Source organism: Lissotriton helveticus, chromosome 11 (assembly GCF_964261635.1).
Source record: "Lissotriton helveticus chromosome 11, aLisHel1.1, whole genome shotgun sequence".
Taxonomy (NCBI): domain Eukaryota; kingdom Metazoa; phylum Chordata; class Amphibia; order Caudata; family Salamandridae; genus Lissotriton; species Lissotriton helveticus.
Window position 1 is genome coordinate 789181516 of NC_136072.1, and position 15353 is coordinate 789196868.

The following is a 15353-nucleotide window of genomic DNA, read 5'->3' on the forward strand; positions in this document are numbered from 1 at the left end:
AACATCCACACCTCTTATTGCAGTGATTGTTTGAACTGCTATGTTTTAAGCAGTTTCCTGAAGAAAAAATAGTTTGATAATAAGACCTGTTTAGTAGAAGTTGAGTGTTTGGGGTTATATCCCTTTACTCCCAAGGATCTAGCTTCCAGTTTTATTGAGGAATTTAGGGAGGAAGTCTTTTCTTCGACTAGCTGAAAGATAGCTTGTGATTGGAAGCTCCTATGTGGTTGTCTCTGTTAGTGCTTGTTCCAGAACACTTGGAGAAGAAAGTTACATTTGTCTCTGGTATTGATTGGCAAGCAGCCCATAAGGCTTTTAAGATATATTTGAAGGGATTCTGTTTATTACCATCAGAGATCCAAATCTCCTGACTGCTTTTGTATACATTGTAGCCTTGCCAGGTACCATGTTTTCTTTTGTGTCCTTGAGTGACATTCTTTATTTGGTTGTTTTGTAGAGTGATGTCATTATGTCCTTTTGTCCATTTTGCAGCACTGTGCCATTGACCTTGCGGGCAGCACATACATTTTACTTCTTTTGCCCAGCACCTCAAGATTTAATAGGTAGATTAAATAGAGGTGCACAAACAGGTCTTGAATAACAGAATGTTATGAACAGGTGGTAGAGGAGTTGTCTTGTGATGTCAGGTTGGGTAAGATCATGGTTTCTTGTAAAAGCATTAATAAAGCTAATAATTGTTTTTATGGTGCACAACGATCATGCACACACTGATGTACTTCACACATACATGTGCAGACACCCATGCACGCAGACGTGTAGGCATCCATGCGCATATACTATCCGACAGGTATGAATGAAAGGTAAGTTTCATGTCTCTTCAGATAGAGCAATGATATGTCCTCTTTATCAAAAGATTTTACCCATTCTATGTCTGTGGGCAATGCGTTGATGCATAATGGTCGAAATCAGACAGAGAAAAGAGTAAAGTATCAACCCCCCCACCCCTCATTCAATCCTTGGAGAAGTCGTTCTATTGGGTGATATAATACTTCAGACTCTGTTTCCATCCGGTCATAGTCCTTTCTTGGATTTATCCCCATTGGTAATAATACTGCACACTATGGATACCCATGCATTCCTTTGCCTCCTTAACATGGTCTTACATGTGTATTCTACTATTCAGTCCATACATTGCACTAAGACTAATATATGTTGCAGTTGGGGGTTGTCTGACCTCTCAATTTACAACAGGCAACATGTCTAGTCCTGAGCTAAACTGAAAGAGGATCCGTACGTAAACCATACTAATTTCATCGAACGGCAAATAGGAAAGGGTAGGAGAGAAGGCGCTCCCGGCCCAAATGGCATCCCTCCAGTCCTCCACAAACAAGAGCCAAAGCTTTGGGCAGAAGTGCTGGAACCCCTATTTGGAGAAATAAGGGAGCTGAACATCTTGCCATCCTCTTGGAGGGGTTCAATCATCTCACCAATAGACAAATCTGGAGACAAGTCAAAACCACAAAATTACCATCTAGTGGCCCTAATGGATAACCAGGCTAAATTCTTTGCTGGAACACTACTAGAGGAGCTCCAGGCATGGGCCAAAGAAAAATCTGCAATTCCATTACATCAGACTCGTTTCACGAAATCAGTCGGGACAACTACAAACATACTCAGCGTGGCAATGCTTATGGATAAGGTAGAATCTGCCAAAAGGCCCCTCTACCTATGCTTCATCGATTACAAGGCTGCCTTTGACCACGTCAACCGGAACATACTCTGGCTTAAACTGCAAAGCTGGGACGCTGCCACAGTCCCTACTAAATCTTCTGATAAACCTGCATACTGACACATGGGTGCGGATAAAGCTAGGCAACAGGTCTTTCCTGTCAAGGCGGATTCCAACTGAAAAAGGGCTGAAACAAGGATGGGTTCTGGCTCCCACACTTTTCAATCTGTTTATAGCGGATCTAGTCCCAAAATGAATCCGGTGTAACTAACACGCCCCAAAAATAGGAGACATATTGCTACCCTGCGTACTATACGCCGACGACATGGTCCTGATCAGTCAAACAAAAGTAGGGCTTCAACACCTTTTAAATGCTACACACGATTTCTCCAACGCAAACGACTTACTGATAAATTTGGACAAAACCAGAACCGTGATGGTTGGGGAAAAAAGGAGACAGCCACCTGTTTGGTTCTGGGGAGAGACCAGAATCGAGGATACAACAGAATATAAATACCTGGGAGTAAAGCTAGATAAAGGTTTAGGCATAAAGGCCTAGCGCTAGCCATCTCCTTAAAAACGTTACACACAAAACTAAAAAGCCCTTCGATCCTGCCTTTGTCACAGGTGGTCCGCGCAAAGCTGCTACCAACAATCACCTATGGCAGCGAGGCACAGAAAGGAAGAGATGCCAAAACAGGGGATGCCACAGTAACAACTGCATACAGGATCATCTTCGGGCTACCTAAATATACATCGCCTGCACAAATTAGACTTGAGTTTGGCCTGTAGAAACAATCAATTGCAAGGGGCTTACATCATCAACTGGGATAAAGTGAGGAAAGCCGAACAGGGAACTCTTAACGAACAGTTATGGAAGGAGATTCAATTACACACTGCAAACCCTGCTGCGGAGTATCTCAACAGCAGTTTACAGAACATGGGCCTAAACCAGCTTTAGGAAACAGCCACCACCTTTAAAAAAAAAAAAAACTGGTATGGAAGACAGTGAAACATCTTTCGTGGCTAGAGGACAAGGCTGCCTTATCAAAAAGTTCCCATGGATGGATGACTCTAAACTCCTACGCGAAGCCCACATCACATAACTATTTTAACCTGGGGTACGCAAAAACATAAAGATCAGCTTCATGAAATATAGGCTCTGCTTGCTACCATGTATATAGCACTTACCACCTTGGCTAAGGGAGAAAGAAGGTTCCACATGCCACTTATGTGGATCAGTGACAGAAGATCTGCATATACTATGCTCCTGCAAAGAACTTTTAAAGGAATGAAAACAACTGTTAAAACGACAATTTAACATACGAGGGGCACGCACAAGGAGGCAAGCAGTACTGGCATGCTTCACATCCACCGATCCACAACTGAACTGTTGCTTAGTAAAATATCTGAGGTTATGCAAGCAGAAAATGCCAGAATTGCAGCTATAAAAAGCGACTACATACCCTATAGCTTCACCCGCCGGCGTAGAGCTACGCTTTTAGCAATAATTTATAAATACAAGAAATGTGATGTCTGTAGTTTTATGCATGTACTCTTTTGTTTTTAAATTGAAATTCTTTTGTACTGCAATGGTTTTAATTAACTATGCAAATAAAAATTATCTAGTCCTGAGCTATAATTTTTCAAAAAAGTCAAGTGTGTTGTTTCTGATTCTATACTACATTTTTCAGCGTTCACTTTGTTTGATGAAATCCTCAATCTTCGATCATGGGGTCTAAAGCTAGTAGAGATATTAGGCAGCCTAGCTCCGGGATGATGTTGGGATACACTAACTGCACCAAGTTTCAATTTTAACAATAATCAAGCATTTGGTGGTTGACAATTTTGCTTAATGTTGTTTTTGCGCCTTTGGAATGTTTCCTGTTGGTATTATTGTAGACTTCCTACTTAGAAGGCATTCATATGGGTCCTGTTTCAAATTTCAATGTTTTCATTGCTGTTTACTGAAATAATTTGGGGTCTCAGGTAAAGAATCAAACCCAGGCCATTAATTTAAAGAGTATACCATGTTGCCTTTTAGTGCCAAAAAGACTCCATGGGGTAGTAGTCCCACTTCATAAGCTTGGGTAGCATAACATTAATAAAGAGTTGTTGAGGTTCTTGCTCTGGTCAATCGGTGAGTGCACTCATAAATCCAAGTTCTTAAAGCTAATGCCTGGCTGTGAGAAGTCTTTTGAAATAGGATTTCTGTCTGCCAGTGCCCTCAATGTGTATAGCAGATGGCATATGGTGCATAGACTAAACTCCGTACCTAGAGCATGACACCTTACATTCCTCTGCTGCTACACAAAGTCAGTATTTCCACTTTCGAGATGCCCATATTACATTTGGATTTGCCATTGATGATGGAAGATCGATCCATACTGTAAAAAATTATAACTGTTTTCCTTGAAACTGGGTAGGTTGTGCAGTTCCCTGAAGACTCTGCTGGTTGTTCCAGAAATGGGATCCTAGCAGGCATATACTTTTGCCTTTAAGTTTGTTCCTTCTGGGATGTTTGGCGGCAGAAAGCCCTAGTAGTGGTTGTATAAGAGTTTTAAGATTGACATGTAGTGAGATGCAACCTCTGTAGGTATCTGGGGCTTGTGCCCCATTACAATTGAGTGTACACAGATAATCTTTAACCTAATTCTCTGTTTCACTAGTAGGCCGTGTATTGAGTTCAGCTCGTGTGATGTGATCGGAGTTCCATGGATTAAGCATAGTCTCTCAGCATGGTTTTGGATCCTATGAAGTTTGGGCTACAACTATGTTACTATGTCTTTTTACCTCACTCATGGTGTCCCTGCAATGAATTTGCCTGCAGCTTTATAAAAAAAATGCATAGGGGGAAATATTCACATTCCCCATGGCGAGCGATTGTATTGAATTCCCAAACAACCCCTTAAACTCGTCATGTGCATTAATTTCTTATGAAAATTGTGGAGGAAGCTCCCGTCAGCTGCCTCAGACAAAATTTGTTTATTGAGTTTTTCAAGTTCTACACTGCTGCCAACTCAAAATGTAAATGATTCCGAACTGCTATCCCTTGCCTATGGGTAATCTTAGTTGGTCAACCTGTATTTTTTATATGGCAAGGAATCTGCAGGTATTGGTTTGAAATTAAGTTGTACATGTGATCTAGGATGAGCAGTAGCAAGTCCCTTGCGAGTTCAAGCCAGTAGCAAAAGGTCCATTCCAACATCTGTGCTCTGTTTTGAGTGACCAGGTCTTGCTTTTGGGATCTGTGGACTGGTGTTTCTGGAAAAAGTGTGGTGTTTCTTATGGACTAAATTAGCCCAGTTTTCAGGAGGACCTTCGAAATGATTTGGCGATGTTGGCTAAGGAGACTGGTTTGCACTTGGTTTTCCACTGATGGGAGAACATTATGGTAGGTTCCCTATCCTAAGCTCGTGGGAATAAGAGGAGCAACGTGCCCATTGGATCAGGGAGATTTGTGTTGTATTGAGAGGAACATTGGGGGGCAGAATGTCCGTCTTAAAGGCTGTTCTGATGGTGGGTCACACTGCAGCTGTGCTTTGGAGAGAGTTCCAGAACTCATCCTCTAACCCTCTTTATCTCTGCTTCTTCCAGGGCTCTCTTCACCTATGAGGGTAACAGCAATGATATACGTGTGGCTGGGACTGGAGGTGAGTAATGGTAGATCCACTAAAAACTAAGTGGGATAAAAATACTGGTTGGGGCGGGGAAGGGGAGTAAAATCTCTGCCCTGGATTATAATGGTTAGAGGCACAGGCTAGGGGCAACTGCAGACGTATTTATAGTCACTTGCCTGAAGTAGAAGTGGGTGTTGTGGAGTCAAAATATCAGGGTTGGGGGTTACAGAAGCACTGAATACTAATCATTTTGTATGGTCCTCTATTGAAAAGTCTACCAGTAACTTGCGATAATCCGGATAAAGTATTTAAGTACCTCACTGAAGTAATTATTTAAGATAATTCTGGAGAAAGAACATTGATTTATTTAAACAGTGCTTGGAGTCACACACATAACATTAATAGATAATGCTGTATCTTCCACCACAACATTGTGAAGACGTTTTCCTATTTGGCATCTCTGCATCATTTTAGGCTGGCACAGTCAACACAATAAAGACTCAAAGTTTGTTGCACCTTCTCTCATCTTATGATCATGTCTCACTTTCCTTTTTATTAAGATGGTGGCCTAGAGGAGATGGTGGAGGAACTTAACAGTGGCAAAGTGATGTATGGCTTCTGCAGGGTGAAGGACCCAAACTCTGGCCTGACCAAAAACGTCCTCATCAACTGGGTATGCACATAAGTCCATGAAAGGTCTGAAGAAGGATGGAATCGGTGTGACTCCAATGAATTGTAGAGCATAGAGACATGAATTGGGTGAAATGCACTTTAGTTGATGAAGTCAGTGATTGACGAATATCCAAGTGTTGAAGAGTCTGTTGCCAGTGATGTGGGCATTAGTGGGAGTCTTTTGTGTATAAAGTTGGTCACATGGAAATGGAAGACTCTACTAACTTGCATTGCAACAGTGATGGAGATGCGTTATATTACATTGGTGTGTCGGCAGTCAGTGATGTTGCAATGTTTTGAGATTCATTTAATTGTAATATAGAAGTAGAGAGTTGTAGAATGTTAAAGCACAGTAGTCAATGCGGCTGAACAAAACAGATTTTGATACTGTAGGTTTTCTAAGCAAAAAGCTTGATATGGGGACACTCCATCCTGTTATTGCACCGCTTACTTTTTGTAACCTGCAGCTTTTTTTTCTGCAAGCGGTCTGCCCACTAAATAAATGTTTCTGTCAGCACCACATCAGTCAGCCGTTTACTTGGAGCAACAGATCCCAGTTGCTTGAGAATGTTGCCATGCTAATAATTCCTGCAGTGGCTGCTTTTGCAGCCCCTTGTTGGGCACCAACGCGAGACAAGAAGCTAGTACCCAAATGGTTTAGAACAATTACTGGAAAAGACTGTGACATCTGGTAAAGAGCATAAGGCGCTGAAATGTCAGTACTCTTTGCTCTGTGGTATAGGCCTTCAGCTTGATCGTATTGGGGGTTGAACCCAAGAGGTTTTGTTTTTGTTGCGTTTGCAAGTGAGATTTATTGACGATTGATTGAAAACCCCAGTTTGTGTAACAACACCTTGTGCGTTGAGTATAATTTATATTCCTAGGTGGTGTTCCAACTTATCAGCTAGCCATTTAGACGAGGATTCACACGTTCGCTTTGACGATAATGAGCAGCTGCAACTGCTAGACATTTTCCGAACATCCATCCTCCGCATATGAAAGTCTGCATCTTTCAAATTCCCTTCTGTAATAACGGACCCAACTCTTCCTGAAGAGTAGTCATTTTGAAATGTATCATTTCTACTTGACAGTTGAATAGCCATAGAGCTCGAATGTGTCTCTGTGACCTGTCCTTTTTTGGGGGGGCTGATGAATTATACAGCATATTCTCTTTTTTCAATTTTCAGGTCCTCACCCTCCAGCAAAACTGACACTTCCTTCTTTTAAAGCCGGAGTTTCGGAATAGCCAAATGAGTAAAGAGAACAGCTAGGGAGGACACCTGAAATGACATGAAGGGTCCAGATTTCCTAAGTCTCTTCTGGAATCTGAAAAGGACTGAACTTCTCTACCACGCATTCGCTTGTTCAGTCTGTAGTGCATAACGTCTATTAAACACAGGGTATTTCTACACTTGAATACAGTCTACCTTCTGGAGGGTAAATTAAGTAGGCATATCAAGTAACTTTAGTAGTGCATTTTTGTTGCAGTACCTGACTGTCGTACATACCAAAGATGCTTATTTTAATTTCACTTTTTTGGCAAACTAACTTGTTTAACAACATAAAATAAAAAGAGAACTGAATTTCTGGTCGAGACCTTTTAGCCTTTGAGCTCATTCATTTGTGATTGTCTCAGAAACGCAAGTTTTAATTGGTAAGTCTTTTTTCCTAGCTGCACCAAGAACTTAACTACGGTCTTTTTCCCCAAAAGGTATGGTGCACAGCTAAATCAGTGTTTCACTGTCTTAATCAAGATTATGTGTAAGAAAGTTCGAATTGTTCAGGGCTACAAGCACACTGCAGAATGTGTTGGTGTTCATTGTCTACAGTGGCCTGATAAGTGTCTTTCCTTAAAGCATGATACACAAAGTGTTCAAGAGTTTTATCCAATTACAACTTTCATTAAGTACAAATATGTCCAAGACACTCCTACCACCAGTCCGGGATAGTCTCACTTGATCTGCATATGTCCTGACTCCCATTGATGGTCTCCCGAACAACTGGCAGCGCAGCAGACCAGCGCCACGAAGGAAAGACATTCTCCTATGCACTCTTGCTGATGCCTCAGTGTGTATGATGCAGGGCGTGTTTCCCTTTAATAGCACAAGCTGATCCAAGATGGCCACCACAACTAGCATTTTGGGATGTGTTGTTCTGCGTCTTTCCTTAGTTGTCTTGTTGTTTATAAAGAAAAACACCATACTGTCTGCACTATTTGCCTGTAAGGGGAGCACTTTCACCAAAGTCGCGCTGGCCTACAACCCACAGTTGTTGCATCTGTTTCCTCATAAGTGTCAATGGCCGCACAAGGTGCGAGTGCATCTGTCACTCTATACCACTGGCACGTAGCTACCCATTTGGCCTTGAGCTTTGCGCTGATGTCCAGATCTGACACCCTGACTGCTGTAGGTACATCTTCCATTGCACCGATTGCACCCTTGTGTAATAATGATGTCTTTCAACAATAGTGGTAATTGTTATTGTTTAATTGCCAATTGTTCTTTCTTTATTTTGACAAGTGCTTTGGTGACAAATGATCAAATACTGTGCATTATCCTCGTTGTATTATTGAAAGCACCAATTTGTTTGATAATTTTCCTCCGCTTCAGTGTGAAACATTTCAGTTTTCCCAAACCCATGTTTTAGGTGTTTGATGTTGGGTGGATGGGGAACCTACATTGAGTAACTACTTTGAAGCTGATGACTCTTTTTAAGTCCCCTTGACCTTATTCTCTATTGTCCTGAAAGGTTTGAGTCGATTCAGTTTGGTTTGCAGAAATTGCTGCTGTGGTATTTTTAGTTCAACTAGATGTTAGAAATCGAATGGCACGACAAGCAGATATTGTTGAATCTCTGCTATGACCCACGACATTCACAATCAAATACTTCTTCTTTGTAAAATGTTGCTGTTCACCTGTCTGCTCCTGGTGTCAATTGTATTAAAAGCACACTGAAAGTCTCCATTTGATCCCACTGGAAACTGTCATACCTTAATTTAATTGGCTTAATCAACATGTTTTATATAACAAAGCACATATTAAACGATAAGAAAATGGTTATAACATGTTAAACTCCCCAACCTTGCCATATAAGTCTCCCACATTTATATGTGATGTACAGCGGCTGAGAGTACTGTGTCATTGCATCATCTACTGGTCCCATCCTACACAGATTAGCTAGTTACAACCTTACACAGGGACCAGTTCTGGGCCTCATATTGTTTTTAATATACGACCTACAAGCAGTCACCTGCAGGGGGAGGAAAGATGGGGGGAGGCAAGCACACCAGTGCCCACCTGCTGGTCACACCGACCCACTGACTCCTCTTACGAAGAGGTCTCCTCCCCTGCCCCTACTGTATAACTGTCATACCTACTTAAGGCTTTGACTTGACTATATGCCAGTTCATGGTAGCTCCCACTCTTTGGCTTGCTGCATCAATTCGATTGCTTGTGGTCTGGTTCAGGGAGGGTCTGGCTTAGCAGTTCTGGATGGACTTTTTTCTATTGGAGCAGCGCCCATACTGATTTGCATATAGCTGGGTCCAAACTGAGGTGGCATGGTGTGCAAAATAAGGATGGTCTGGGATGTGGCCCGAGTAATTACCAGTGGCTGAGATTAATTCAAGCATTCCATCCATCACCTTTTGTATACGATCTTAATCTTAGGGCTGAACCTGTTTTAGACACTAGCAGTCCTCTTGCATTGAGTCCTGTTCTTAAGAGCAGAGCTGATCATCTTTTTGATGTCTTCATTTGCCTTTGAGTCCATGCTCCTATCAAAACCAATTCCTCTTAGAGGTCGCTCTTCATGTAATTTCTCATTGGCGGTATGCCTGCTACATGTTTGTCCTTACTCTTAAAAGGAGTCTCTGTCTTTCACATTGAATCATTAGCTATAATTTGTATGCTGAAGAAACTGCAGCATCAGGAGCCTCAGACTTGATGGAAACTGGTGCTGATCTTTACACAGGTTGGTTATCACAGTTTGAAGATGATGCTGAACTGGGAGGAGAATACATATTCTCCTCCTAATTCAGCATCTTTAAACTCTCCATAAGCTTCTTACGGTTAGTCTGCGTCCTATGGTTATGTTACATTACATTTTAATAAGCTTAGTGACTGTCTCTTCATTGCCAAATTATCTTCAATATGAAAGGTTGGCATCTGAACGCTTAGATTCTTTATGTTCTTTCATTGGAAATAAATTGCAAACAGCTACCTTTGTATGACACAGAGACACAATCAAAATTGTCTATTTTTCATTACCCGTCCTTCTTAGAGGCATTCACGTACAATATAAATCCTTCAAAGTGTGAGTTAATAATTTGTGGCTTCGACAGCCACACTCTGTTGCAATTTTGTTTCTTTACTCCGTTGAAGCTATGGTATCTGGTTCCCTGATGTTTCACTTGTTGCTCAGCTTCCCAACAGAGAACAATGACCTGCTCTAAACAGAGATGACAATACATTAACATGTTGGAATTGAAAGCAGTTTATCTAGCTAGCAAAACCTTTCTTATACAAGATGATGTAAGCTCTTATTGACATCAGTGCAATACATAGAAAAGCAGAGAGGGAAACGCTACTTTCAGTTCCCCATGATTGCATACAAGATTTGGCTTTTGCACATAATGTTGTCAGATCCATCTGATAGCAGAACACTTACCAGGAATTGAAAATAGTTTTGGAAGTCTGTTAAACGGAGATTATCAAGAGACATTCAAACGAGGTAATCTAGATTGAGATGGTGTTATCTTGCATCTGTAAAAAGGGCATGCCTCAAAAAGATCAGTTTGCCACGAAGGGAAACAACTGTTCAAGTTATTCGTACAGGTATCCTGAACCCCAGTCTTTTATGTGAAATTTTTCAGAATTACGCTACCCAAAATTACAGTAGTTACGCCCACTCCTAGTTTTGGGGTATGGGTGTGCTCACAAGCCATGCATGCTCAAAACAGAGTCAAAGACTTTGAAAAAAAGCTTTTTGAATTGCACTGTACCCATAGCTTTAAGCTGGCTGGGTCCCAGACCTTGAAGTAATTTAAAGCTAACATTAAAACGGGTCCTTACCGGCCCCTATACTCATAATCCTTAACTGTACAGACAAAATCACTTCTTGATTTTTGAACGATGAAAGTAAACATGTTAAAGTACTCCAAGTGAGCGATTCAGTTCTTGTTTAATATTTCACGTGTTTTACTTAGTCTTCCATCCTTTAAGAGTGCTGGCTCTTTCTTGGATGTTGTGTTTCTGTAGCTTTGTTTTGTGAAGCACATTACTCTTGTATGGTACATACTTAGAGCCACTGACAAAGCCAGTAGTCTTGGCTTGTTTTAAGTGTATGTGAGTGTTTGTGTTCTATATTTGGATGCAGTAACAGGAAACAGAGAAAAGCAGCAAAATACCAGTCAGGTGGCACACTATGGAAAGCACAGATTTTTAGTTTGCGTGCTTATGCCATTCCCTTAACTACTTTGGCCGCCCCTTTGAAAGCCCTAAGTGTTTTCATCTCCCTGTCTGTGTACTGAATACTGGAAGGTAAGAGAGTACACAACATGACAATCAACAACACTACAAGCTTCAAACAGGTAACGTTTTCTTTTTCTAAACAGCAGGCTTGATTTGAAGAATATTATTTATACTTCTTCAAGTCTAGTTTTAACAATTTATAGTGTTCCCATTAGGTTTTACAAATAACTACTGTGTTGTTCAGGTGTGCTCTGCATCTTCTCCAATAGTATTCATATAAGAAGATTTGTTGGAGCCTTTGAGAAATTGAATATTTATTGCATGTTTTATTGAGTAAAACTTTTTTCTAAACGTTTTAGAAGTTGTTAAAGAAGCAGGAAGGAAAAGGAAATTGCAATGTTAAGAAACAAAATCCACAAGAAAGAACAGACTGAGTTGTCTATCCTTTAAGTACATTTCTGTATATTTAATTAGTATTTTACAGTCAATCAATCAGGGGCTTTTAAAGCGCGCTACTGACCCGTGAGGGTCTTAAGGCGCTGCAGTGACTTAAAACAATAGCTCAGTATAGGATAAATTGAATGTTCAAAATTCCATTGCAAGAGGAGTATTCCAAGTCATTTGATGCTTGCACGGTCTGCTTGCACGGTCTGCGTGTCTGTCCATCCACTTATTTGTCGGATTTGCATGGCGCATAGCTGCCCCAGCGACAGGGCGTCCCAGCACAACTACACGCTTGGTAAACATGAATCTAAGAGAACTCAGATGCCGTTTCATTGTGGGTAGCCTGGTAGTCTAGGAGATTCCTGGCATAGAGAGCTGTTCGCCCCCTCATTTTTTCTCTACTCTGCTAGGAGAATGGTTAATGTGCTTGCTCTGTAGGTTTTTTGTTTCTCCTGGCATGCTATTAAGGAACCAGTCCAGGAGCAGTATGTGGAGATAGTCGGGCTTGCATGCCAGATTGCTCTGTGATTACATGCTTGCTGTTGACATCTAGTATGATCTAAAGGCCATAATTGAGACTCTGAGGCAGTGGCTGTCATCTGTGCACATGACGAAATTCACTCTGTAGGAGAGAAGCATGGAACAGAAAGACAAGAGACTCACTAATTGACACACACAGCATGAGATTTGAAAAAAAATGTTTATTACGAGAGGAGAGAAGAGATTAAATTCAAGAGGGTGCTTTGCTTTCAGTTCCATCCTCTGAAAAGTATTGGAGGAGATGTTTATGATGATGGTGGAGGATTTGGCACTACCCCTTTCCACTTCCTTTCTTCCGCTGATCATCCAGCCCAGTGTGGAACATCCTTTCTGTACTCATTCCGGGGCAGGACGCTGCCTGGTGGAGAGTATGGGAATTTCGTTCTTTGCTAGAAGTCACTTACCATGTATAGTAGCAAAGTCCAATGTCTGGCATCCTATGTGGTCAAAGGTCCCATTTGGCTAGACTGGTTGTCATCTGGTTCATCTTGGGGGCACCTAATTGTGCAGCGGCACAGCGCCTAACATGTACCAGACAACAGAATGTGTGAAAGCTGCGTCCACCCACCACATGGCCAGGTGAGGAGATGGGAGAAAAAGGGTTGAAAAACATCGAACAGAAATAATTTTAAATACAAATAGCAGGGGACCAGGAAACCTGATATTTATGTACAAGTAACCAATTAAATGGTGGATCTGTTTAAACTGAAACTTGGATTTATGTGAGAATCAGGAGGAAATTGAATGGGGAAACAACTCCTACATTTGTAAAAGCAAGAAAATCAACTGTAAACCTATTTACAGGATATCAGCAGGTAGTAAAGTACCAAGCCACCCCTTTCTTGGGCATGTCTGCACAGCGGTTTACAAATGAAACTGCATAGATTGAGAACCCAAACCCTAGGGGGCACTTCATTCTTTTAATAATCGCCACTACTAATATGTATTGTCCGAGACTTCCAACTGTATGAGCCGGTCCTATGCCAAACCAAACAAGCTCTTGAGATGGATTGACCCCTCCTACCCCCCGTACCCACGCCTCCCCGTCCTGCCAACAAATATCCTCATACCCGAAACAAGGACCCGGGTATGTTGAGGATCAATAGAAAAGAGCTTTGTAATCTAAAAACCTGAGCTTGGCAATGTTTATTATTTAAAACCTTTTTAATTTTGATTTCCTTACATATTATCCAATGCAGACATAACATGTTTAAGCAAGCAAGAGCAAAATATGGGAGCCAAAAGAGGACATACAAAGAGATTCTTTAAAATAACACCTTTTATGGTGTTCACCCTTGTGGGCAAAAAACTAGAGGTTTTAACACATAGTATCTATCCGCCAATAGAATGACTCATCCTTTAAACAGATGTCAAACATGTATTAACAAAAAATTTATGATTGAGACCGCATAATTAGTACATTCCCTGCAGCTGTTCTATAAAAAGTGATCACAATTCCAGCAGCATGTTACCCAGGGGCTCCTCACTTTTATTCAGTCGTTAAAGAATATATTCTCTCCAGTACTAAGATATCCGATATTAGCCTTAAAAGCAGCCATGTCCAGACATTTTGGAGAACAGCCCAAGTAGAATGGGCAGAGAAGACAGTTGTACATTATGAATGATTCCTGTATTATAAGAATGAGTTTAGAATCTACTGAAGCGTTGGAAACTATAGGCGTGGACGTGAATGAAACGCCGCGAAGAGTATGCGAGTTGTAACATGTGAGTGGGAGTCCACTGAAGTGTTTGAAGTCAATGGCATATTTGTCTAATGTGAATATTTTGGTTTTACAGACTGGGGAAGGGGTGAAAGATGCCCGGAAAGGAATCTGTGCCAATCATGTCAGCACTATTGCAAACTTCTTGAAGGTAAGACATATGTTCTACCTTTTTTTTAATTTTAACACCGAACCAGTCGAAAGTAGGCATTGCTACAATTCTGAGGATGTGGCCGTTGTTATATATCTTTGCCAGTGTTTCACTTTGCCAGCTCCTTCCCCTGACTCCACTTTCTCTCTTTGCCCACTGTTGTCCTCCGCTCACTAGCGCCAGTTTCTTGCACCACGGTCCGTTATCAGGAGTTGGAGGATCGAAAGGGGAAGACTATCTGGAGGGCAAGGAGGGAGTGGGGGGTGTCCTACATCATTCCTCTTCAGCCCTTGGTGTTTGTCCTAGCACGGCCATAGAGTGGCATAATGTTCATGATGTGGTTGTGAGAGGAATTTCCCTAATTACCATTGGGTAAACCAAACACTGGGATCAATGTTTTTGATGAAGGTCCTAGGTAGTCTGTGTCAGACATGGCCTACACTTCTACATACCTTTTCTATAATTCACCTCCACCCATGCAAATTGTGCTGCAAAAAGACCGTCAACCCCAGTGCCCGTCTCCTGATTCCTTCCCACCTTTGCTTTCACCCCATCATAGGGTGCACATGTGACCATCAATGCCCGAGCAGATGAGGATGTCGAACCCGAAACCATAATGGACAAGGTCGGCAAAGCATCTGGTGCCAACTACAACTTTCACAAGGAGTCACACAAATTCAGTGATGCGGGTCCCCAAGGGCCAGTGGTAAGTACTCAAGCACTTGGTTCATCAGTCTGGCTCAGGTTGCATACAGCTTTTCTCTGACACATATTTTGTATAAAGGGTCCTATTCTTGACCCCCCTTCGTGATCAGATAGGAGCTAGCTATACAATAATATTTTAATCGCTGCTGCCAACATGTTTTCATAAGGTATGATATTTCATATCGGATTGAAAAATTGGTATGATATATACTACTGGAGTAATTATTTCTAGTCTACACAGGTAGTTTGTTATGAATACAGTTTTAAAAGCTCACATACTACATCACTCGTCTTTCTTCTTGGTAAAGTTGTCCACGATGTTTAAAATGGTTTTAGACC

General features: G+C 41.4%; 1 protein-coding gene across 7 annotated transcripts in view; it reads left to right on the forward strand.

Annotated features, from left to right (window-relative positions):
- Positions 1-15353, forward strand: part of DBNL (drebrin like) — a 100682-nt gene that overhangs the window by 18669 nt on the left and 66660 nt on the right. For all 7 annotated transcript variants that reach the window (XM_078666740.1, XM_078666743.1, XM_078666742.1 and 4 more), the window contains exons 2-5: positions 5288-5343; positions 5871-5983; positions 14235-14309; positions 14869-15015. In XM_078666740.1, coding sequence (XP_078522866.1) covers positions 5288-5343; positions 5871-5983; positions 14235-14309; positions 14869-15015 — 391 coding nt within the window. The remainder of the gene's footprint in view (positions 1-5287; positions 5344-5870; positions 5984-14234; positions 14310-14868; positions 15016-15353) is intronic.